The sequence below is a fragment of the Nipponia nippon genome, unplaced genomic scaffold (assembly GCF_047370975.1).
Source record: "Nipponia nippon isolate SJK-2023a ecotype South Korea unplaced genomic scaffold, ASM4737097v1 scaffold_12, whole genome shotgun sequence".
Taxonomy (NCBI): Eukaryota; Metazoa; Chordata; class Aves; order Pelecaniformes; family Threskiornithidae; genus Nipponia; species Nipponia nippon.
This window is the reverse complement of record NW_028262313.1, coordinates 12,152,710-12,176,912: the sequence shown is the minus strand read 5'-3', so window position 1 is coordinate 12,176,912 and position 24,203 is coordinate 12,152,710. Positions and strand designations below refer to the sequence as shown.

Below are 24,203 nucleotides of genomic sequence, written 5' to 3'. Positions count from 1 at the left end.
ATCTGTTTGCCTCTGGCTACCTCCAGGGAAATGGCATCTTTGTGGCAGTTTTCAGAACCTGGAATATCAGATTTTCCTTTTCTAAGTTAAAACAGTGTCTTTGCAGCAACGTGTGCCTTGATATCGCAGCAGAGAGTCTCATGGTTTCAGTGCTCAGAGCTGTATATACAGCATTTTATTCTGCCGTGCAAAGTACTAATATTGGTTCATTCATAACGTGATTCCCTGCCTATGCAGCCCCAAACTGCATTGGTGGTCTTGACTGCCACAAGCTCTATTTAATTTTTTTTTTTCCCCAGGGAGAAGTCGTCATTTCTGTTCATTACACACTTGGCACTTGCCTAGAAATGCAGGGATCCCAAACTGCAGCATGAAGGCAAGTTAGCATCAGTGTCTTTTTTTTACAGCTAAGAAAAAATGAGGCATAGGTGAAAGTGTCCAAAGTCTCCTACGGAATTATCATTGAGTGAGCTGAATTTGATACCCAGAGGTGTTTTCTAGAGTACCTAATTCCAATGGGCTACTAAGACCCTTAGCTGCTTCAATTCTGCATTCCCCCAGCCTTTTTTCCCCGTGATCTCTACTAGTCAGTGTCTATGTGGAGGGCTGCAGAACCTCTCCTGCTTGGGGTAGCATCTGACTGGATTGGTGTCCAATAAAACTTTTGACAAGGTGAAGCGGATGTTTCATTTAAATATAAAAAAGGTACAGAGGAGTGAAGAGTTCTGGCAATGTTTTGGAGAAATTACATTTTTCCTTTACCAGGTTGCTCCTGCTAGAAAACCTATTGAGTTTTAACCACTTGAAGTGAGCATCTCTCAGCAAGCAAGAGGTAAGAAAGTCACTACAAGGTGAAAATTCTATAAGGATACATGCAGAGGCTGTGAAACTGCTTTGAAAAGGTCTGGTCTTCCAGCATCACCTTTCCCTTGGCATAATCCAGCTTTCTTCCCCCATCCTTCCGTGGGCTTTAGAAACTGATATCTTCACTAGTCACTGTTCAAATGTCTCACTCTAATTTAATTGACTCTAATAGGCTAGTTCTTGCATGTTTAATTAAATACAAAGTGATTATTAAAAACATTTTTGAGCTTTAATGGCTGTATATTAAATATGCCCGTGTATGCAGGAGGGCACTGGCAACACATGCTGTAAGGCAGTAAGGGTAGTGCTGGGAAAGTACAAAAAGATGAGTTGGGAGAAGCTAGGTGGGAGAGGGGAGAAGAGGTGAGATACAGGCACCAGCACTGTCCCATGGCTTGTAGGTGTGCAGAAGGCAGTTGTGTAGCATACTAGATTAGTGCAGGCAAAAAGTGGAAGGTAAAGTTGGCCTTTCTGAAAGGACCATGTTTTCATGTCATGGGTCAGCAGAAGCCTATGGCAGCATAATCTGTTTTAAATGACCAAGTACTTCAAACCAGAAAGCTTGTTGTAATATAAGCATGCCCTCAGACTCCCTTTCCCAGCTATGCAATACATGATCATAACACTTCTCTGAGACTCCACAGAGATAATGCATTAATGCTTGTGTGTCTCACACTTTGGTAATGAGTGACCTTGTGTGTACCTAGACAAAGGTTAAGAGAATCAACAAAAGGGGCTAAGTTAAGATTTTGCCTTAAGAAAATATGGTAAGAGAAAGAAGGGATTTGGGAAGACTTGGTGAAGCCATTTGGAGACATCTGATGCACTAGCAGAATATAGATGTAAGCAATAAGCCTTTAAGGATCTCCAGGAGGGGGAAGAACCCACGTTACCTGCACTGTCTGGGACCCATGTAATTTCTGGGACAGACTTCACTTGGGAAAACATACATCATACTTCTCATGGTGGGGGGGGTGGTGGTGGGGTGTGTGTCAGCTTGCTGCCCTCCTTGCACTATCTCAAGCCAGTCACCCCTCTAACTTGCCATTTTCCTGTAAGAAATTACTCAGCTGGGGACCTGCTGCCTGAGCTCCCTCCTTGTTTAAGTGAGCATCTTACCTGTTTTTAGCTCTCCTGGTACTACAATGAGTCCTTACCAGTTCCCAGCCCATCTATCAGTGAGAAGATAGGGTAAGCACCATACCTTTGACTTTCTGCCTAAAAACTGGTCAAATTAATGCATCACCTTTTTCTGAACTTAATGTATGCCCTTGCTTCTCTGGCCTTAGTTGGCTCTATGGACAAACCATGCCCTCCTGTGCTAATTTGGCATGAGACGGTATAGGAACTGAAAATGAGTTTGACCATTTCTCATTAAGTGGTTCATCTGTGGCAAAGACGGTTTGTCAAGTTACGATGAGGTTTGGAGTGAAAGCTAGCTGGTGATGCAGAAATGGGAAAGTCAAACAATCCTGCTTTTGGGGGTAGAATGGGCTCCAGGTTTTGCTCAGCTACTAGTTCATGGGAAACTGAGTGAGGAGACCGGACCAGCAGAAATGGTATGCAGTAGCTCACAGATTTTATGGCTTAAGAATAGAAACTGCCTGGTGTTGTTTTCTAAGAGATTGCTTGAGGAAGATATCATGCTGCAGGTGGTGATTTGAGGATTGCTGCCTGTAACACTGAACAAGGTTGCTGTTTTGCATGTGCTCACAGAGCAGATGATATTCATCCCTGTGCCCATCAGTTCTGGCTTTCTCCTCTTGACCTCTGCTTCCAACATGACTGGGGCTATTAAGCAGATGACATATGGAGCTGCCTCCTGCTCAGATAGGGCATTGATATACAGGCTCAGAAGTCTGAAAGCCTTGTCATGGGCAGGTCAATGCCCTTTTGGCTCAGGACCCAGCTAGGTATGTCCTCTGTCTTACACCTGCAGGACCAGCACTAATCCAGGTGCTGCAGAGATATGGCATGGCAGGAGAGAAATAGGGCAACAAAGTGACACTTGCACACCCCTAGTTGAGGATATAGCTGATATCCGTCCCAGTTTCTGGAGATGCATTCAGCAATTAAACACATGCAAATTACTACAAAAGTAGATCAGATTAGTGAGGGGAACATCTCCATGCAAAGTACTTCTCAGGTCCTAAAGAAAATGAGTTCAAGAGCACAAAGACCTGCAGCACAGAAGGGCATAGGGCATATCCTAGAAGCCAAAACATTCCTGTCCCCTTACATTACTGGCAGGGAGACTGCAGGTGGAAGGTGCTTTTCCTGATGCCCAAGCCAGTGCTGACATCTGGTTATTCAAAAATAGGGGAGGTGGAAAGAGATTGTGTCTTTCTCACCTGCTAAGCTGAAACGCAGGGAGAAGGGCAGTATCTAAAATAGTTGTCACTTTATGTAGAACAGTTGTCACGCAGAACTTCTGACTTGTAAACTGGGCACTGGCTTTCACCAAAAGAGAAATTAAAAGCAGCATTTTGGCAGAATACTCTCCTCATGAAAAGTACAGTAAGTACAAGAGCTGCTGCCTCCTGCCCTAAGCAAAGGTGAGGGTCAGAACAGACCTTGTGCTGTCTTAGAGCTAGAAAGACTGCTATCAGGTGTTTACTTATGTCAGATTAACTGGTGCTCATTAAGGTCTGGGACCCATTGATTTATCTGCATGGAAATGGACAATCCCTTATGAGGGCAAAGTAGTTTTCTTAAACAAGCTTGCTAGGGAAGAACCGTGGCTGTCTTGCTCCGTCCTTCATGTATTCTCCTGTATGTTTTACGCTGCTCCAATTCTTTGCAACTGATTGCAGGCACATCCTGTCTGCTCCCCTTAAAAATAATTCCTCTTATTTCCCCTACCCCCTCTTTAAAATGAAACATACTTGAAGACTACTTTGTCCTTTAATTTTCCTCCCAAGAATGACGGGAACAGGAGCTGGTGTTTAATCATCAAAGAAGTTGAAGCCAACAAACTGTTCATTAGTCTCTGGCAGTGGCAGCTTGGTTTTTACTAAGTCAGATGTTCCATTTTTCTCCCTCTTTCTGGAGCATCTTGGCTTTCCTAATGTTCTTTTGTGATCTTGGACAAGGAGACCATATGTCATTTGCTTATATGGGGAAGGACAGTTATTTGGTCACTTCTCCAAAAGGAGGTGCTTTATCAAAGTTGGTGTGGAGGGGAAATGGGGGAAAAAAGTCAAGTGGCACAGCTAGCGCTAGAGGCAAGTTGCAAAACATCCTTTATCTCTCATGCCCAAAGTCAGGCAGCAGCAGCAGCAGAACAGTGTGCACTCTCCCCTGCAGAAATGTTATTGCTTCCAGTACCTTACAAGTGCTTGGTGAAACAGAACCTCCACTAGCAGCCTGGAATAGTCACCTTCACTTTCAAAGCCCCTCCAAAAGGTATCCGAGTCATTTGTCATCCACAAAAATGGACTAGGCACAGGAGACATCCACGTTGCCAGAAATACTGTATTCTGAGGAAAGATTTGACCCTTTCACATACATTATTCCTTCCATTTCTAATCCTGGCTTCTGAGTCTAGTGTAGCTTCCAATGAGCATGCACAATTCTGCCTCTGGATGAGTTAGTACTAGGGACTCTATAGGTCATAGCACAAAGGAAAATGATCTGCCCCAACCTGCCAATGATCCACGTCTCCCAGGAGCTGTGCTGAGGGTTTATGAAGCAGCCTGCCCAGGAGGGGTGCTTCTGGTGACTTTCTGTTGGAAGATGGAGCTTCTGTCTTGCAGCAGGAGGCTCTGCATCCTTGGGCTATTCTTTCCTGTTAGTCCCTTCCTTTTATGACTTGGACTGTATTTTCCACATTAACGCCTGGACCTTCCAAAATACTATTAAGCTCCAGACTTCATGTTTTTGTAACAGCAAATTCCACAGGCTCTGTGGCAAGTTATTTCCATTACCTTTCCTTCAGTCTGTTCTTGTGCAACAACCCATTGCAGAACGTCAGATACTCTCATCATACAGCTCTGTTCTGTGTTTAACCCCTGCAACAGTTCTCCCCCACCTTGCTGCCCTCCTCTCCCCTCCTCTACTACTTTTGATAGTGCATGTAGTTATTTGTGTTCTGCTCAGTAACCCTTAAGTATTTAAAAGGGGGTGGGACCCTGTAAGCTTGAGTACCATAGGGTTATGATTATTTACTGACTTAATGCAAGCACTACAGGGAATCAGAAGAGAGTAAGACTGATTTGTACTTGTTTTAAAGTGATGTAAATGCAGTAGAGACCTAAACTGTGGAACTCACTACCACAGGGTTGCAGATGCCAAAGGCTGAATATTCTGAGAGATAACACAAACTCTCAGAAGAGAAACAGAGTATCTTCAATTAAGGTACCAGCTCTGGCTCAGGAGATCCTTAAGCCTCAAATAGCTGGAGAATTAAGTATCACAACAGAGACCCTGTTTTGCTTATATTCCTCCCTGCTATTCTCTTTACTGTTACTGAAGACAGAGTACTAATACAGATGGACTTTTAGTCTGACACAGTACAACTGTGTCTCCAAAACCAGCACAAGCACACTCGTAAGAATACTACTTGGGACATATACCATGTTTGTGTTCTTCATCCTGACATGAGACTATGCAGGAGAAGGGCAGCTCTTTCTGGGAAAGAGGGGCTCCTTAATTTTGGACCCCTTCTCTCACTGCAGTGAGCAGAAAGGTACACACAATGCTGTCCTCCAAAGGGGCATCCTTGAGCCTAGGGACTCTAACAGTGGGCCACTGCGTGCAAAGGAGGAGTGCCTCAGGTAGCTTTCCAGTTAAAGACTGAAGCTGCTCTCTGCAGAGTGCTCCCCTTGTTACTGAGGTGTCTTAACTGGTCCTGCTCTACCCCATGCTGTTCTTTGGTCTGTAGACAAAGAAGTTCACGTTCCCACCCTGAACTGACTCCTGGAAGTGTTGTGTCCCTTGGTGGTCTGGGTGCATCCCTGCATGCTGCTCAATGCACTTGGCTGGCTCACAAGCAACTGGCCACATGCCCATGTCCTCAACTGGGTTGTGGTGGCTTCACATAGTATCTGCTACCCCCAAGTGCTCCAGCTTCCTCCTGCCCTCCAGTTTGTCAGTGCTTCGGTGACAACCAACCTGTGCTCACAGCACCAAGAACGACCCACTCTCCTGTGTTAGTCCCCTTTCCTGGACCCACATGTCCTCCCACTGACTTGGCCTCCTTAAACTTGGCCTTCCTCTGCCCGAGTGGGTTTGTTCCTATTAGGCTCAGATCTGGCATCCTCTTCCTGGGGCACTTCTGCTCCAAGAGGCAGCTGTGGTCTCCTGTGATGGTGGGCTTATTTCTGCTCCCAGACTGCACAGAGCCAGCGCAAGTGGGGAAGGGTCCACGGTGAGTCCAGGTTTGCTTTCTAAGGATAGGTGAGCATTGCACTCCCGAAGGGGCTCTGTGAGATGGAGGTAGAGGGGCTTATATAGTAGATGCTAATAAAGGTGTTTGGAATATGAGCCAGTGGAAATTCATTCTTGGATTCATACTAATGGTGCCAGCTTATTTCCTTTCTTGCTGTGCCCCAGCTGCTGTTCCCTTAGACTTATCTGCCCTGTCCTCTGAGAAACTGGAGAATCCCTGTGCATGCTTGACTGAATTTGTTGCCTCTGGGGTTTTGCAGGAAATACCTTCCTCCATCCATGCCCCTCTTGTGTCAACATTTCAGCCTTTCACTGTTCAGTCCTCTTACATCATCTTTGGTTTGGGGGCTCTGCTGAGTTTCAGGAAAGGCTGTAATTATCAGTCTCCTTCTCTTGTCTGGAGATGGATGCTAGCAGCCATGTCCTCAGTATCTGGTAGGATGCACTGTCATTTCAGCCTGTGGGGCCCCCAAATAAGCTCCTCTTCCTTCTCTGGGGCTTTTGTGGACCTCTAAGTGAGCTGTCCTCTCTTCTCACAGGGAGGCACCTCTGCAACACGAGTGTCTGCCGGCTCCACGTGTTGCTCTCGCCTCTGTTTTGTGTGCGTCACACGCAGCAAGGAGAAGAGAAAAAGAGAGCAAAGCCTTTGCAAAACCTGGGAGCGGAGGAGGCGAGGGGGGCTGGGACTGACAGCTCGCAAGGAGCTGCTCAGCAGAGCAGACCGAATGGAGGCATGTGGAGGGGGGTCCCACCGGGACGGTCATGCTGAGCAACTTTCCAGCAGGCTCAGGTGCCATATCAGCTTTGTGAGGGGCTGAAGGGGAGCTGTAGTGCTGAGTGCAGTCCTGCACGCAGCTGGGCCACGAGGTCTGCCTTGCAAGGCAGGGAGGGCAGTGCAGGAGCACCGCAGTAAATAAAAGGGCTGGAAGCAGCATTGGAACTGTGCAACTTGTGAGCTACTGGGTACTGGACTTCCGGGACAAACCAAGGGATCTGGCCACCGTTGGGCTAGTAGAGATGGAGGAGAGAGGAACAGCTTGTTTTGAAACACACAAGCTCTTCTGGCATAAGGGGCATATGATTTGTAGTTCAGTGAGACTCGGCAGGGCTCATCTGGGTTTGAAACAGGTTTTCCCCTTGCCGGTGATGTTGACTACAGTGTTTCAGGTTCCCGCAGTGGGATGCTTGTCAGGGTAGATACAGGCTGACATGGCCCATTAAGCTACAGTAGCAAAGCCTAGCTAGAGAAAGTTTGCAGGTACCTTTGGAAAGCTTGTTTTTCCTGGGGGTGGAAAACAGAGGACCAGGTGGAGGCACATAACTTCTGGTCATGTCCACCCTTCAAGAAGCTCCTTTTCCCTTGTCCCAGCCTGTGTTTTTTAAAAACTGAAATCTAAGTTCACACTGAACAATTTTCAAAGGTCTTTGCAGAGCAACCTGCATGGAGTTTCTGATGAGGAGTGGTATCTCCCTTCCTCCATGCTTGCGTCTCCTCCCCCAGTAGCCACCAGACGAAGCAGGAGGTTGCACAGGGTGGCCTGGCACATGCATGCTCCCTCCAACATGGGTCCTGCCTTTTCTCAACGGTGCAGTAGGTGTACCTGGCAGGGTGAGCTGGGAGCTCTCTGCAAAGTTCTCCCATCCTTGCCACAGTAGTGACTGGCCTTGGCCAGACTCTGTCCCTGCCTGAACATTTTATAGTCCTCCAGAAAAACCCAGTGGAATCCATGACAGGAAAATTGGAAGCATTTTTGTTGCTACTGGAGCTGCACTGGTGCAGTGTGGAGATGGTCTAGGCTGCTAGTTTAGAGGCAAGTGGAAAGTCGTATTTGCCTGCACCACCTGCTTCCTCCTCCAGCAGCAGCAGCCATGGAGAAAGCTGCTTACTGGCTACACATGCACAGAGAAAGCCCCCTCACTTATCCCTAGCACAGGTGGCAGGGAAATTCAGCTGTTTGGTCCCACTAAAGTGCTTCAGTGGTGAGCTGGGAGGAAGAGCTGGAGGGGTGCATGGGCTCCAGGTGTGTTTGGTTCTGAAGCTCTTAATTGAGCCTGGTAAATGGGCCAACTGTCTATCTGCTGGTGCTGCTGGGAAACCCAGCTTGTGGTATATCTGTGGCATCAGTAGGCTTGTGAATGTCACTGGTTACTGGGAGGTTTGGGAAAGCCTACAACAAAGGGATTGTCGTTCAAGACTTGGAGGAAAATCAGGCTCATTACCTCTGACTCCTGAACTTATGAACCACTGCATGCATTGGCTCCATCTGGCCAATCTGCTTCTGCAGAACGATATCACCCTTGGTCATTATTTTATCTGTCTCTGAAGGGAAGGCTATGATTAAGATCTCATCAGCTCTGGAGCCTGGCCAGGTGGTGATGCTAGGGTGTCACGCAGGTACTTCATAATTGCCTGACCAGATTATGGGGTATAAAGGGGAGCAAGCTCACTACTTTCTCTCCTGAGTATTGGTCCCTCTCACTTGCTGTAGTGGGCCATATCAGTGCTTCCTCCAGCCCCCTGGTCTGTGCCCTGCCCTCTCCAAGGGGCCTGGAGGCAGACCATCCCTCTTCCGCATAGTTTGGTGCTGTGCTCATCCGTATGTCAGCAGCACCTGTCTTCCCAGGGAGGACCGACCTCTGTGGTGTGGACACTTGTCCTGCTCTTTTCCTTCTGTCCAGAAATCCTGCCCACTGTTCAACGATGTGGTGGGGTAGGGAGAACAGAACAAGAAGTGGAGCACAGGAATCAGCAGAGAGAGGGGATGAGGGAAACCTCAGGCACTAGATGAACCATGATTATCAAGTGCTCTAGACTTCCATGATGCTGCCCAAAGAAATCTATTGTGCCAAGAAGCCCAGGAAGATTGAAGAATAGAGCTCAGCCCTGACCAGAGAAAGGTCTCTGCTCCTGAAGAACATCATAAGCCTGATAGCTAGGGTGTAAGGCTTTTATTTCTGCACCCTTCTGAGTTTGTTCCCAGCAATCTTGGAAATAGAGAAGATATGTTTAGAAGGTGTATCTCTTAGGTGCTAATGACTGTTCACTCTGTAAGCAGCTTGCCCTTTTTGACTTCTGGAGATCAATGCCACCTCTTGCCTGCTGCTCCTTGAAGGCTGGCAGGAGCCTGCAATGACAGCAGGGTGGCCTGGTTAGGGGTGAGGTGTTGCAAGACTCTATCAAGGATTAGGAAAATGCAGGTCAGGGAAGCAGCTTGCCAAGATGTGCGGGTGAAGTTCTCAAAGGGGGAGAATGGAAACGATGCCTCTGTAGCTGCGTTTCCCACAAGCAGGGAAAGAGTGTGTTTGTTACCAAGAGGTAAGAGGTTCCAGGAACTCAGATGCTCTGCTCCTCTGTGCTCTCATTGCAATGCAGGTCCAAACACCCTGGGAGGGATACCAGGGAGAACATTTTCTTTTGCAAGGTCTTGACCACAATGAAAATGTGCCCCTGAGAGATGGACTGTGAGGCTTTTGAGGCAGGAGTTTAGCAGTCCTTTAAAAAGCAAAGCAAAACAGTTTCTTGGCCAGAAAACTGTCACTGTGTTTTTGTTCTTTTCAATATAACACAGAAAGTGACGGATATAGCTTTTGTATCCAGTCTACACCACAGATTTACTCTGTGACCTTTCAGATATGCATGTGGGTCTAGATTTCTGAATCATAGTTAGATACCCAAAAGCTGGCATACCCATAATGTGGGATTATTTGAGCTTGTTTTCAGAGGTGCTAATCAAACCTGGCTTTGAGTGAAGTCAGCAGGAGAAGACAGGCAGGCAGGATGCCTCTGTGCTCAGCCCAGATGTTAGTGCATGAGCAAGGTCCTCACCAGCCCCTTGCATAGAGCTGGAATTTGCAGAGCAGAAACGGCTGTCATGCATCCTGTGTGGTCAGGAGGATTCCTGTGGCACGGTAGGTATCTGCTTGGGAAGAGACAATGCGTCTCTGGCCCCACCTCTTCTAGATCATTTGCATGCATTTGCAAAAATGTTTTCTATTTAAGGACTTGTGAAAAAACACTGACTTCTGTAAGGTCACTTGTGCACACTTCCTAATTAACATCCTGTTATTTTAATGCTAGCTGGTTTACCCTCAAAAAATCTTGGCTCCTAGTGTATTTAAGACCTGTTGTGAGAATGTTTTCTGTCATTAGTGTGTACAAGACCTCTTCCTGTACTATTTGTTTACCTGAGAAGAAATAATTGTTCTTCTACTATGGGGCCACAATACTGTGACTCTGAACAAGCTGATCTGGGGCCTCTGGATCTCCCCTGGATGTGCTGCTACTGTCCAGCAACTAGTATGGTTTCTGCAGAGCTAAAGCTGCTAGCTAAAGCTAAAACTCTCCCTGCCTTCTATAAAATTCTTGTCTTAGCAGCAGTTTTTAAGTGTCAACTTTTTGTTATTGAACAGGAGAGGAACGGGAGACATGTATGACATTATGCTAACTGGGGATGGTTAGGGAACTGCCCCTTAATAGTGGATCATGCTCCACTAGTGACAGATTTCTTCCACATATGTCCCTTCCTGAGAATCACAATGTAATCTCAACTTAGCTCATATAACAAGGCAAGTGCTAATAGCTTGTCACGGCTGGCCTGGGTTGACTTTGAAACCTTGGCCTCGAGGTGAGATTCTCTGCTTGCCCTTGGGAATCTCCTGAGTTTCTGCTCAAAATAAAATTGGCTTTTACCAACTGTGTGGTAGCAAGCAGTGGCTGAGCGTGACTGCATTGTGTCCAGATACCTTTATGTGACTTTATTGGGAGATCAGTCCTTGAAATTTTTGGTGCAGTGTAGCTCACTATTGGTTGACATCCTTTAGTGCTACCATAGTCCTAACTACTACTAGTTTTGCAGCCAAACTCTAAGCAGGCTGGGACAACATGAGAGGGATGCAGTTTTGTTTGATTGGAGTCATGTAATGTCATTTTGTCCCCTACAAAGCTCAGGCTTGTTTCCATTTTCTGAGAACAAAGCACAGTCTCCCCAGTAGTGGAGGTGTGGACACAAACATTTGGGTGCCAAGGAATTTGGAGACCCACCAAAGGTCTCGGCAGAGGCAGTAGTGAAGGGTCTAAGTTACCCTGGAGCCAGGCTGACGTTTGCATGTTTCTCTCTCAGGACTATACCATCACCATGTACTTCCAGCAGAGCTGGCGGGACAAACGCCTCGCGTATAACGACCTTCCTCTCAACCTGACCCTGGACAACCGGGTGGCTGACCAGTTGTGGCTTCCTGACACCTATTTCCTGAATGACAAGAAGTCCTTTCTGCATGGGGTGACAGTGAAGAATCGCATGATTCGGCTCCATCCTGATGGGACTGTCCTCTATGGCCTGAGGTAAGTCTAAGGGGAATGTTTGTTGGTTGCGGTCAAGAAGGACGTCTCATCTAAACTTCCCCCATTTCCGAAGATATTCTGGTAAGGCAAGGACCCAAAAGCCCAAAAGGTACTCAAGTGTTGCACAGTGTTAGGTATCTGTTCTTTCTCCAAGCTGGAAATGGTTGTTTCCTTCAGGTCTCCAAAGTTTCCTGTACATATAGACAAATGTTGGAGATGGGAATAGTCTGCTCTGAGCGTTTCAGGTCACTGTCATTCATGTTGCATAACACTTCCATTTGAAACACTCTTTTTCAGTTGCTTATAATTTTCTGCAAGTTTGGCCTATGGAGATGAGACTTAGTTACTCTCGTATCTAAGGCTGAATTTCTGTAGCATTTGAGTCAAATCACTTTAGTCATTTTTGAGTATGAGATAGGAGACATGTTTTTGTACTGTTAAAAAATTTTCTCTTTACCAGAGCGATTCTGAAGATTGGGGCTTGAAAGTTGATATCTAGTAGGGGAATGGTCCTCAGCGAGGAGACTTTTTGTGGTGTCTGGAATAAATTAACGCAGGCAAGTCCACAGCCTTTGAAAGTGCTGTATTTGTGTGCGGTGGAGGTGGCAAAAGTTGGTCTTACTGTATTATCTGGATACGTGGAGATGCCAGGGTAGGTAAGAAAGGCAAATGGAGGGGGCAGAGGGCTAAAAGGGGAGTTTGCAGCTATAGGTAAGAGTGCAGGTTTTGGATGATGTAGCTGAAATCTAGGCAATGATTTTCCCAATCCTGTATTTGTCTGCTTTGAGCTTTTCTCCCGTTTTTTTTTTTTCCTTTTCGACTACCGAAATTCACAGCTGGCTTTTTAGACCTGCCTCCACATTCACAAATGATTGCGATAGCAGCTCTGGGCTTACGTCCCAGTGCAGCAAAGGAGGAGGAAAGACCTTTCTCCTTCAAAGAGGGTACACCCACCCTTCCCATTTACAGTATCAGCTCCCTGCTGCTTCGTGTTTTGTGGCAAAGTTTGACTTTTTATGATTTTTTTTCCTCCTCTTTAAGTAGCAGGGGTGTTTTGGGGGGGGGTTGAATATAGGCATAGCAAAGTAGGAGGCTGCCCAGGACATTGTCCTGCCAGGGCAGCAAGGTGGCTATGCCCAGTGCTTTCCCTATGGCAGAGCCCTGGGAAGCTGAAAGAGAAGCAGTCACTGCTGGTGCTGAGGGACAGGCTGTGGTACATGGGGTGATGTATATACTACTTTTTCCTTCCAGTTAGTGGATACCTCTTGCTCCAGGCCCAGAAACAGCAAAAGGTGCAACAAGCCCAACTGTGTGACTCTGTCCCAGTTCTGCCTCTCCCTTCCCAGAACAGGTACATCCATCTCTCTACCTTGGGCCACTGATGTTGTTTAGCTGATACCGCCAGGGAGCCCTGAGCCAGCTTTACTGACCCACCAGAAGGAATGCAGCCTTCCCACAGCTGACTACCTCAAATTTCTTCGTTGTGTTAAAAGAAGAGTGCAGGCTAGGCAAGAAGATGCTTTGATTTGGGGTAGGTAGGAGCATAAATTCAGCCTGTTGGGAAGGAGGAGGCAAAGAGTGCTGTTAAGCTGAGGCTGCTCTTTGCTGCTGAGCCAGCCCACCTGAGTGTATAGGTGCCTCCCCCAGGCTGGTGGGAAATCTTTGCACACACCTGCACGACAAAAGAAGCAGAAATGCTAGTATATTTTTATCAGCTGCCATTTAGTCAGCTCAAATAATGAGCAGTATGAACGCTGCAGCACAGGTGACAGCCAGTGGAAGTCCTTGGAGGGTTTGCATTCGAGCTGGATCAGGCTGGGACACTGCGCAAGCACCTCCTGCACTGTCCCTTCTCTTCCCCTCCGGCGGGGCCCAGCAGTGTGGGAAAGGGAGCTCAGCTCCCTTGCGTGACCTGTGTAAATGGGTGAGATGAGTAAAATTGCACCCAGGCCAAAAGAAAGAAAATGACAGCTGTTTGCCCCTGTTATTTCCAGGGCCATAGTAAGAGCTGCCTGTGTTGTTTTAACTTCTGGCTGGTTTTCCTGGGAGCTGCTCTCGTGCCCCTGGAGAAAATGGCAGTTCCAAAAATGAAGCACTGAGCAACTGTGGCTCCTGTTCCTGAACTGTACCTCAGGTCAGGATGGCTGGCTTTTGCTATCCTGAAAGCACTGAGGTTTTGGGGGACAAGCCAGGTGCCCTGAATACTTGAAGTCCCTGTAGCTTTCTTCATAGTGGTATGGGCAATGTTTTCTTTAGGGCTGCTTTCTGTACTGACTCCTACACCTGCAATTTTGCTGACAATGGAAGTGCTAGGTGCAGTTTTGCAGGTGCAAATAACTGTGATCCTATTCAAAAATACATAGTCACGTGCACAGCAGATGTAAGCAGGTACTAAAACAGTCATCGAATATTCACCTGTGTTCCCTTTATCTTTGTAAAAATGCACCCATGCTTGTCCTGCAAACAGGAAGAAAAGTGCAGGTCCTCCCTGTGTTCTTGTCTTTTCCTGCATTTTTCAGAAGGATTCATAAAATGGAGTTGCCCTGATGGAGGAAGGCCAACGGAGGCAATTTCTGTTTCTTTTCCTTTGTTTGCCTGTTTCTTTTTCCCCGAGCGAGATACCACAGCTCTGCTCCATCTCCTGCTACCTTCTCACCAGTCACTTCCCCCTCCTTTGAGCTGATCCTGTAGCAAAGTGACTCAATCGTGCTATTTGTGGTACAACAGTCATTTTTCTTTCCAGCAGTCTCTGATGTCAGAGACTGGGGAGGATGACACCCTGGCAGGCCCCTGCCTTCAGCAAGTGTTCAAGCAACCGGCAGGATCAGGCTCAAGTGCTGGATCAGACTCCAAGGTCCAAGTTAGCTCACACGGGAGTCAATGGGTATTTTGTTTCCGACTTCAGTGAGAACAAGATCAGGCTTCAGATAACTTGTTTGCATGAGTAAATGAAGCCCTTTATTCCTCTGTTCCACTCCATCATGAAAGTTGTGTGTCAGAAAAGCATATGCTTGTTTTTGGTAGAATTAGCAAATTAGTGGATGAAGGCAGTGCAGCAGATGTAATATAGCTACATCTTAGGAAAGCGTTTGGTACAAAAGCTTACTCCAGAATTGATTCACACTGGGCTTGGATTAAAAGCTGGTTGCCAGGTCTCCAACAAAAGGAATGCATAAACAGCAGTGGGCTGCGCCGGGGTGGCAATGCTGGGCTGCTGCGGGGCTGGAGTCGGGACTGGTGTTCCCTACCCTCTTCCTCAATGAGTTAGCATATGGCATAAATCCCAGAAGGCCAAATAGGGGCCTGGAGCCCAGATCCAGCCCAGAGGGTACTCTTATCTCTGCAAACATAAAGCGGGATGTGTGGTCTGCAGTGGGAAGATGCAAACTGGCAGAGTTAACAGGGTTTTTAGGAGGTGTAACCCGGTATGATGGTGCCTGAACTTGCCTGGCCCCCAAACACCTTGCAGAATTTAAGTGCATGTGAAGCACAGGAGAGCTGGTCACCTGTGGCACGCAGTAGGAAAGTGCTAAAATGATGTGGAAAGTCTGCAATATGAAGGGAGGCTTAAAGGAGCTACCCACAAAGAGAAAGCAATCAGCTATTGGGTAGTGGATGGAGGCAAATAAAATAGTGAGGAAGAGCTGGATAGCACTGGCTGAATTCAATATATTTTTTCCTCCTAATGGATTTTTGTCAGAAATTGCTTTGGTTTCATCAAGTTTTAAATAAAAAAATAGGGAGAAATTTTTCATTTAAGAAAAAGCATTTCAGAGAATGTTGATGTTTCACTCCCAATTTTATGTAGAGAATTTTTCACTTATGTCAATATTTCCCTCATTATTTCAAGCTGCTTTACTACCACTACTGACATTTGAGAGTAACACGGAGAACCATCAAAGGCTTTCTCTGGACCTCTAGAGACTGTCTAGTCCACCCCTGCCACAATATTCAATAAGCTTTACATTATCACACATACAAGCTATACATTACAGTCTGAGATTTTTATTTCTTTTTCTAGACCATGTAGCATCCAGCTGGTAGTGAAACGAGTTGACACTTGTCAAATGCTGATGTCATCAGTATTTCGCTATCGGTTTTCAGAGACCTAAAAATAGAAACAACTCTAACAATGCTGAAATTCTCATATGGTAATTTGAAATCATATTTGAAACCAGCTTTAAAACATACTTCAGGGAAATCTTGAAGCTATTTGATTTCTTTGTAACTAGGGACAAAACTGGATTCCAGCAAAACAGGTGCTTTGAGGAGCCCAGGCTGCATCCCTGAGCTCACAGGGAGAGCGGGCAGGCTGGGATGCTGGGAAGCAGGTGTGAAGCTGGGTGGACAGCAAGCGAGATGCAATGCCTGGCTGGCAAGGAGCCCAGGCAATGTAAACTGAGCAACTGAAAAACTGCAGAGGAATTTGATGATGGAGACTAAATACTGTGTAGAAAGAATAAGGGATCTCCTCCTGCAAAGGTGATAGTGGTGGTGGGGAGCATGTGCATGTGTTTTGTGGGTTTTTTATTCCTGTCTATGGTAGTCACTGCAATGAGGTGTATTTCAGAGATGAGGCAGTTTGGATGCATGCAAAGGTGCCAAGACATAGCGGGGCTCTGAGCCCAGTGAGTGCTCTCCTGGGGAAGCAGACCCTTGCTAACCTCATTAGTGTAAATACCTATTCAGTGCTTAAAGCAAGGGGGAAAGAATTGTCATACTTCAAACAACTCAAAACTGGCAGTTTTAAACTGAAAGAAGCTGTCCATATCTGCTTTGGCAGCACTTAATTTCTGCTTTTCACGGGGGTAAGTTCCCATCAATCAGCTGCTCCCTGCAAGGTAGCGCCTCCTGGGGGATGTCAGCCCTCACATTGCAGCAAGCTACTGCTGACCCAGTTGTGGACCAGACCTTGTTCCTGGGCAAGGCAGCAGCTAGAGCACCACTTCTAGCTTACCTTACATACGGAAGCAACGCAGGTTAATAGACGTATGTCAAGCATCCCACCCGCTTGCTCATCCAACACCAGGTATGCTGTTAGAACCCACCATGCCACCCTGCTGTGCGGTGCCTCCAGGGCTACCCTGCCTGCTCCCCAAGGCTGGGGCTCTGCTGGAGCTCATCTTGGGGACTTCTTCATAGCTCCCATCTCCAGCCTGCCTCTTGATCAGGACCCAACCCTGTCTGTATTACATTCCCCAGGTCCCAGACTGGGGTTATTAGGTTCTCCAGCTGGTAGAAAGGTTTCTCCTGCTCCTGTCTCACTTGAAGCCTGCTGTTTTCAGCCATGTCCTTGTTCTCTCCATGAGTGTTATTTGATTTCCTGCAGAGAAGATGGCCTGATGTGTTAAGACAGAGGAGTTTTTTCTGTACTGAGACCACTGAGCAATTTTCTTCTCCCATCTCACAGGCCAGAAGGGAAGAAATTTGTGATTTTTGGTTCCTCTTCCCTCCGAGAGAGGTTTCTCTGGAAATGTGAGAGATGATTCAGGCTCTGCCCTGTCTCTAGTAGCTCTGCCTGCTCCCTCCGCAGGTTAGGCAAAGGCAACAGAAATCTCTCCTTTGGCAGCTTGTGTGCAAAGACTTGGGCTTACGTCCATCCAGCTGGCCCCTTGGAGCTAGTCCTGCAGACTTGTACTGCTCCCACCACTTTGGGCTAGCTCCTTAGCACAAAGATGTGGGAGTGGCAGAAGAGTTCATTAGCTGAGTGAGGGGAAATGAGAATTTAATTAGGAGCTCAGCTCCCCAGTGGTGGTTAAGGACAGATCCCCTTCTGCATTTTTGCCTCTTAGGGTCAGGATGAGGGACTTAGCTGGGAACACTGGAAGGAAGTTTAATAATATGGAATTTCGGAATAATCTTAGAAGCTGTGGAAGAAATTGGAGCTCACTAAAACAGGATAAAGCAGCAAGCCAGAGCTGCTTCTCCATCCTTAAGGTTGCAAGAACAGAGGCAAGCATCATCAGGGCCGGGCTGGAATTGTTGTCTGTGCTACATCTCCTATAAGTCTGACTTGTTTATTAGCAAAAATAGAGGTCAAGGAGTATCCACAAACAGCTGATTCCCACTGTGTCCTCACAGATCACTGAAACAGCTTGTGTGCCCTGAACCCCTGGGTCACCCTGGCAGTACCTCTTAGTCTTCCTGCTTATCCTATCCCAGCCACCAGTCTGAGCCCATCCCTAGACCCTGTCTATTCTTCGCCAAATCCCACAGGTTTAAGTTATGGCTTACTGTTTTATTAATTCAACTTCATCCCAGCCTGATGTTGGTGAAGGAAGACACCACCATTAAGTGCAGGTCACTGGTGTCTGAAGCAACCGTAACAAATGAATCTCTAAACATGTTCCACTTGGGTCTCTCTTGTCCCCCAATCCAGTTGACAACTTGCCAGACAGAGCATTTGGAATAGAATAAAGAGGCAGAAAAGCAAAACCTTGCAGCCAAGGCAACTCTGCTTTGTACACTCCCAGGGTGGAAAAACAGTTGATTTAGATGACTGGTACCCTGAGTACTAGTTTAGAAGAGCTTTTTTTTTCTCCCCCATCTGAGTGCAGTGCACACTGTTATTTATCAAAGGATGCCTATGCAAGCACAGATGCTTTTGGAAACAGAGTGACCTTAGCAGGATTGTGCCAAGCCTTATGGAGTCAGTTTTAGGCAAACAGACACAAGGGGAAAATATTCCATACCCTTGCCTTGCTCTTGGTTCTAACATGACCTCCAGGAGTTTTCAAAGATCAGACTGTGTTAAAAGAATGGCAAAATTCACCACGGGTTTATAAATCCCTCCAGGCCCTTCGAAGTTTGTGCTTACTGCCAGGCAGAAGGTGACATTTGCCAGCATGTTTTTATGACTGACTTTGAGAATGTACAGAGTAAAAATTCAATTTTTTTTTCCCGTGTTCAGCAAAACAGCAATTTTGTCTCTCTCTCTACTCTTAGTCACCAGAATTCCCTTATGAATCTAACTTGCCCCATGGGGTGAGCCTGCACAAGTCCTGTGAAAGCCAAGCTGCTTCCATCCATTCTCCTTATTGCTGCAAACTGCTGTGAGCTTTGGGAGTCTGTATCCCAGGGGGAAAGGAGTATCTTCAGCTTCTTGGGAGATCTGAAATCCAAAAAGTTGCAACAAGGAATTTAAAAAAATGTTTATCTTTTGCTGTGAGAGTGTTTGTATTAGTCCCTGCATAATGACACTTAATCCATACCTGCAAAATAGTAAGTGCCTGAACTGCTGGCTCTGTCTCCCCTTGAATTAGGAAGGCAATGATGGGAGTATTTGTGTTATACTCCTCCTATTCTGATCTGTACTGAATTTTAGGCAGTATCTTTTCAAAGCCAAAGGTATCAGGGAACATTCCTGGGCAGTGGATACCAGTGGCCCGCATAGTCAATTTGTTTCCTGGTTTTGGTCTGTATCCATGAACAGTCTCTTGGGTGTTTCCCAGTTAGAGCAAAGCAGAGGCTGGTGACCATTCTCAACAGGCATTTTGCATGCAGCCAGACCCTTTTTCTGGAGGGTAAGAATTTAAGTATAGACAGACTGTTCCATACCAATTGACAGTGGTCCCAGAAACCAATGCCAGGCATGTTTAGTTTGCTGTTACAGACACCGTTATGATGCAGACAGTGCACTGGTTTATTTTGTAAGGATGAGCTTAAGGGGAAAGGGACCCCACTTGCTTTAGAAACCCCTCAAAAGTAATAGTCTTCCCCTCTCTCCCACCCAGTCCTCCTTAGAGAGTCTGGACTTGTTCCTTCTGAAATCCGATGGTATTGGGGGGAAATTATTTTTCTCCCTTACACTTTTAGCTGGTGAATTTGGTTCTCCCAACACACTGGAGATGATCTAGAGGATGAATGGATAGCTGAGAGCCTTCAGAGCTGAAGTTTGGTAGAGGGAGATCTGACTGGAGCAGGAACTGAAAGGGCAGCTACCTTGGAGGCGGCCAGCAGCAGGATAAGGAGGAGATGGAAAGAAGATATTCAGCTGCGGCAGGTTTTAATAGCAGGTTGGAGCTCTATGCTGCTTTGTGTCTGTGAACTTATATAATCATTCTAAATAAGACAGAAGAAGCCATTAATAAGTAAACAGCGATGAGGAGGATCAGAGAGGGAATGAAATGGCTGGTGGTGTTCATGTCAGAGAACTGAAATATTTGTGGAGGACTGATGGTTTGCAGAAACTTGAGCATTCCCTTCTGAGCTGCAGCTGTGGTAGGACAGCCCTCTGCTGCTGCCGGATTCAGCTTGCTGAGCAGGCAGCAGTGGAGGGACAGCAGGGTGTGGTTGCATTACCCTTTCTGTGCCAGCATCTGCTTTGTTAATACAAGCTTCAGGTGGGCAGAACTTTCTGCACTGTAACAAATAGAGACCTAGCACTCACCCTGTGTGACTTAGAGCTTCATGGCTGCTTTTCTAGAGATAGTGTGTACCTCTCCTGGGGTGAAGGATGCCCTCCAGAGCAAGGTATCCATGCTACTTTGGCTTCTGCTTGGATCCACTGGGTGCTGGCAAAGAAAGGAGATCTCCATCAGCCCACAGCCTGCCAGAGCTTCTAGACATCTCAAGAATGCGTGTCCCTTTTTTCCTTTTTTTTGAGATGTATGGTGGTTTCTCCACAGACCTGTCTCCCCCCAGATGAACTGTGTTCACCTGCCAGCTGTGCAGTGGAGTAGCAGGGCAGTGAGGACTTTGCTGCTTGATAACACGACTGCCTACAGACCTCAGGAGAGACAATTAGGGCAAGGGCATGAATGTCTTTTTTGTGGGGAAGGAGGTGTAAAGGTTGTGACATGTGAGGGTGCTGACCTGGAGGCCCACGGGGTGGGCAGAGATTGAGGGAGGAAGGGGGAGCTGGAGACATGGTGGTGGTGGCCGGGCTCCACAGCTGGAGGGAGCAGGACCGCTTCATTGAGCACATCTTGCAAAGCGCAGGCGAGCCTCTCCCCTCCGATGGGCAGTGTCTCTGTGAATCGCCGTCAAAGCAGATGAAATTTCACACCACACAAATTTTTGAATTTAAAAGGGGAGGGAGGTGGGTAGAGAAGCGGGAGAGGAGGAGGGGGAGGGAGAAGACGCAGCCTGGCTGGGAGCCAGCGCCTCTTGCTAACGCCACGGGGAAGGTGGCATCCTTCCCCGGCATTCCCTCCAGCCCCCGCGCTCCCTGCTCCCTTTCACTTTGGTCGGTCTCCTGGAGGCGCAGTGCGCTCTGTCTAGAGCTGTTTACAGGGCAATGGTTTGTTCTCTGTCTTCTCATCTCCTTTTTCACAGAGTGAGTATCTATTCCTCCTCTGCTTTCTGTCTTTTCACCTCTCGTTCTTCTCCAGCTCTCCTTCCCCAGGCTGCTTTACCGCTTGCTTCCCCTGATCCGTCTCCTCTGTTCCCATACCCTAGTGGCCTCCTGTCCTGCACTATCTGCTCTCCTATCTCTCATCTCCACTCTTGCCTCCCCCATCAGTGCTCATGCCATCATCACTCTGATCCTCTCCTCATTTTTCCCCCTCTTACTTTCCTTCCACCTTTATTGCCTGTTAACCTTGTTGAGACACACAGGAACTCCTTAATGTCAATCCCTCCATCTATCTCTCCATCCAGTCCTCCCCATGCTGTCTTCTATGTGCCAAGCAAACACATCTCTTCACACAACAGCTCAGAGCATATCAAGGTAATATATTTATACCCATCAAACCATGAGGCAGAGATTGGTTCTGTGGCCTTCTGGACCAGAGATGGCATGTGCTGTGACCCTCCCAAGGTTGCTGGGGTGCCTGAGTTTTGCTCCCATTCCCCTTTGGCTGCGAGACATGAGTGGAGCCTCTCATCCCTTTATGAGTCCCACCTGCCCATGGTACACAGCCACCAAAGGAGCTAGAGAAATCTCTTGTTGGCCTCTCTAGGAGCAAGTGAATGTTGACTCAGTCACAGAGGTCATAGGTGGACATTTCACCAACAGTGACAGGTGATCTATAAAGCAATAACAGGGTTGTGATGCTGTGGGTCACCCATGGACTTCAAGCAGGGTATGGCAAAAGGAAGTTGGTGTCCAGGATGCTTTTTGAGATCTGAAGTCTAAAGAATTAAACACCCGCTTCTTCTCTGGGATACCACTTGCTTTATCCCAAGTAGGGCTGGTTTATCAGGGTTGAGGAAGCCCAGAGGCAGTACCTGAGCTGAACCTGGTGCCCCAAGCCAGCTGCCCCTCACATCTTGTCGTGCTGCAGGAGCCCCACATCTAGGTGATCCTGTGGTGCTGGTGTCCCTGGGCTTGCTGGGCGACCTCACCATAGGTACAGCACTGCAGCTGTGAATGCTCCAGATGAGCAGGTGGCTACAGCCCAGGACAGCCATGTGCGGCTGTGCTACCTCTACTCTGAAAACAGAACAAAACCTTCACCCTACATGGTCCCACTTCTCACCTGCCTGAGCAGCGTTACATGGGCAGATCACCAGGGGTTTGGGACCTGCAGCCAACTGGGGTATCTCTGCAGGATGCTGAACTATACAGTGTGGATACACCCATCCTTTAATTAGAAGGAAAGAGAAATTATCTGACTTTTGAGGACAGATGCCCTCTTAATCTTGTTTTTCTCCTTTCTGTCCTGCCTGTCCTGAGGTGCTCTTCTTTTTGAATCAACAGGGCTAAATTATTCCCTGCTGTAAACCTCTGCTGATATAAATTGGTGCGATCTTGCAAAAATCATTGGAGTGGCTCTGGATTTACGCCGGCTGTTAGTGTGAGCAGGATTTGGCGCATGGAGTGTGGTAGCCATAGCTCACTGTGTCGTGCTCTGCATTTCCAGCCAGCACTGCAGGTGATAAGCAAATCCTGTCAAGAGGCGAGAGGGTCCCTCTCAAACCAGAAAAGGCTTCCCCTGGATGTCCTTTGTGTGGCCAAGTGAGCCAGCCAGGCTGCAGTTTTGGGACGGACACTGTGGAAAGGTTTTAGCCCACAGGGTCCCACAAATGGGGTGGAAAATTTTCATTTAATACATTTTTGCATCTCACACTTTAGGGAAAACAGGAGAACGCATTTGTAACTGCTATTTCCCACGGGTGCAGTATAATATATACAGTATACGCCGTGTGCGGCATAGGGGGATGAGTCATACCCATTCGTGACTCTTTGGTCTCAGTGCCTGGCCAGGATGGACTCTGCACCTGCCACTTTGGGCTTTCCTGGCAAGGAGCAGCTGCCCCCAGGTGTGCTTCGGATCTGCTCCTCCACCATGGTCTCCTGTGCCCATCTACCCTGGTCCAGGAGGATTAGGGTGGGAGACGCATTGAGTTTCCAGCAGCCCTCCTAGAGATGCCAAGCTGGGAAGCTGTAAAAGCAATACATGCAATCCCAAAGCTATGGTGATAATTTTTAAGTGGCTCCTGTCCTGTTATCCTTCTCCCCCTCTGAGCTTTCTCCTCCACCCCAACCACATTACAGATAAAAGGGTTAAGAGCTCACTTGGGCCCCCTGCTCGGAGAGAGGGCAGTTACAATGTTGTATCTAGACCCAGTGAGGATATATATAAATTCTCTCCGTCTCTTCGGTTCTATTTATAGCACGGCAGGCAGTGGCAAAGGCTCTCCTCAAGGCTTCATCTCCTACAAACAGTCTTCACAGACAGCAGAGAGATAAATTTAGCACACGAGATTTCTTAAAGAGCCAGCAGCTCTGCGGGGCTGCTCGCCTGCCCTGCTGCAGCCCCCACCCTCATACCTGCACTGGGGCAGCCCTGTCCTGCAGGTGCTTACACCCTCCTTCTCCCCCCCTTCCCAATTTTCTGTCCAGCTTCACCCATTCTCTACCCCTTTCTTGTCTCTTTTTCTTTCATTGATGTTTTTTCTGTTTTTTCCTTCTTTTTTTTGCTGGTTCGCCATCTCATCCTCTCTGCTTTCTTGTTTTTCTTTTCTTCGTCTCTTTTCTCTCTCTCCCAGGCCACAGGGCTCAGAAGATAAAGCTTTCTTGTTAACAGTTCACTGGTTATGCCTACATAGTAAAAAATGTGTAGCTTGATTAATGCCTTCCAGATGGTTAATTGAAAAAAAGAGGGGGGAATGCACCAATCTCTCCCCCCTCTTCAGCACTCTGCACACATACACTGCACAGGAAGAAAACTGCATTAAAGGGTGAGGGGAGCAATATATTTGAAAAAGAGGGGCAGCCTGTTAACTCCAGGGCGGTGTTGCCAGATTGGGGATTTAGCTGTTGATTTGCTCTGTCCCTGCTTCCTGCCCTCTTCCTTCTTCTATCCCACCCCAAAATTCCCCATCCCAGAGAGCGATGCTCCTTCATATACAATGTGTAACACACACAAACCCTCCTTGCACCCTCAAGTGAACCCCACTGCAGACACCGTGCCGCTCTGCCCCCACCCCGTGCTCTGACACCCCCAAAGCAACACCGACCCTCATTCTCTCCCCATATTTATTTTTCAGGGGGATGCACACACACACACACACACACACACGTCTTTCATGAATCTTGATCATGTAGTCAGTTGCGCAAGAGTGACTCTGTTACCAGAGCCATGAGCCCACAGGAGTGGAAGGGCCCCATTGGTGGGGTCTAGGCTTTTTGATTTGGCAGTGCCAAAGTGGGTGCAATGGAGGG

The 24,203-nt window shown here is 47.4% G+C and overlaps 1 protein-coding gene across 2 annotated transcripts in view; it reads left to right on the top strand.

The window, feature by feature from the left end:
* LOC104015363 (gamma-aminobutyric acid type A receptor subunit theta) overlaps nt 1-24,203 on the top strand; it is a 74,377-nt gene that overhangs the window by 39,810 nt on the left and 10,364 nt on the right. For both annotated transcript variants that reach the window (XM_009468095.2, XM_009468094.2), the window contains exon 4: nt 11,373-11,593. In XM_009468095.2, coding sequence (XP_009466370.1) covers nt 11,373-11,593 — 221 coding nt within the window. The remainder of the gene's footprint in view (nt 1-11,372; nt 11,594-24,203) is intronic.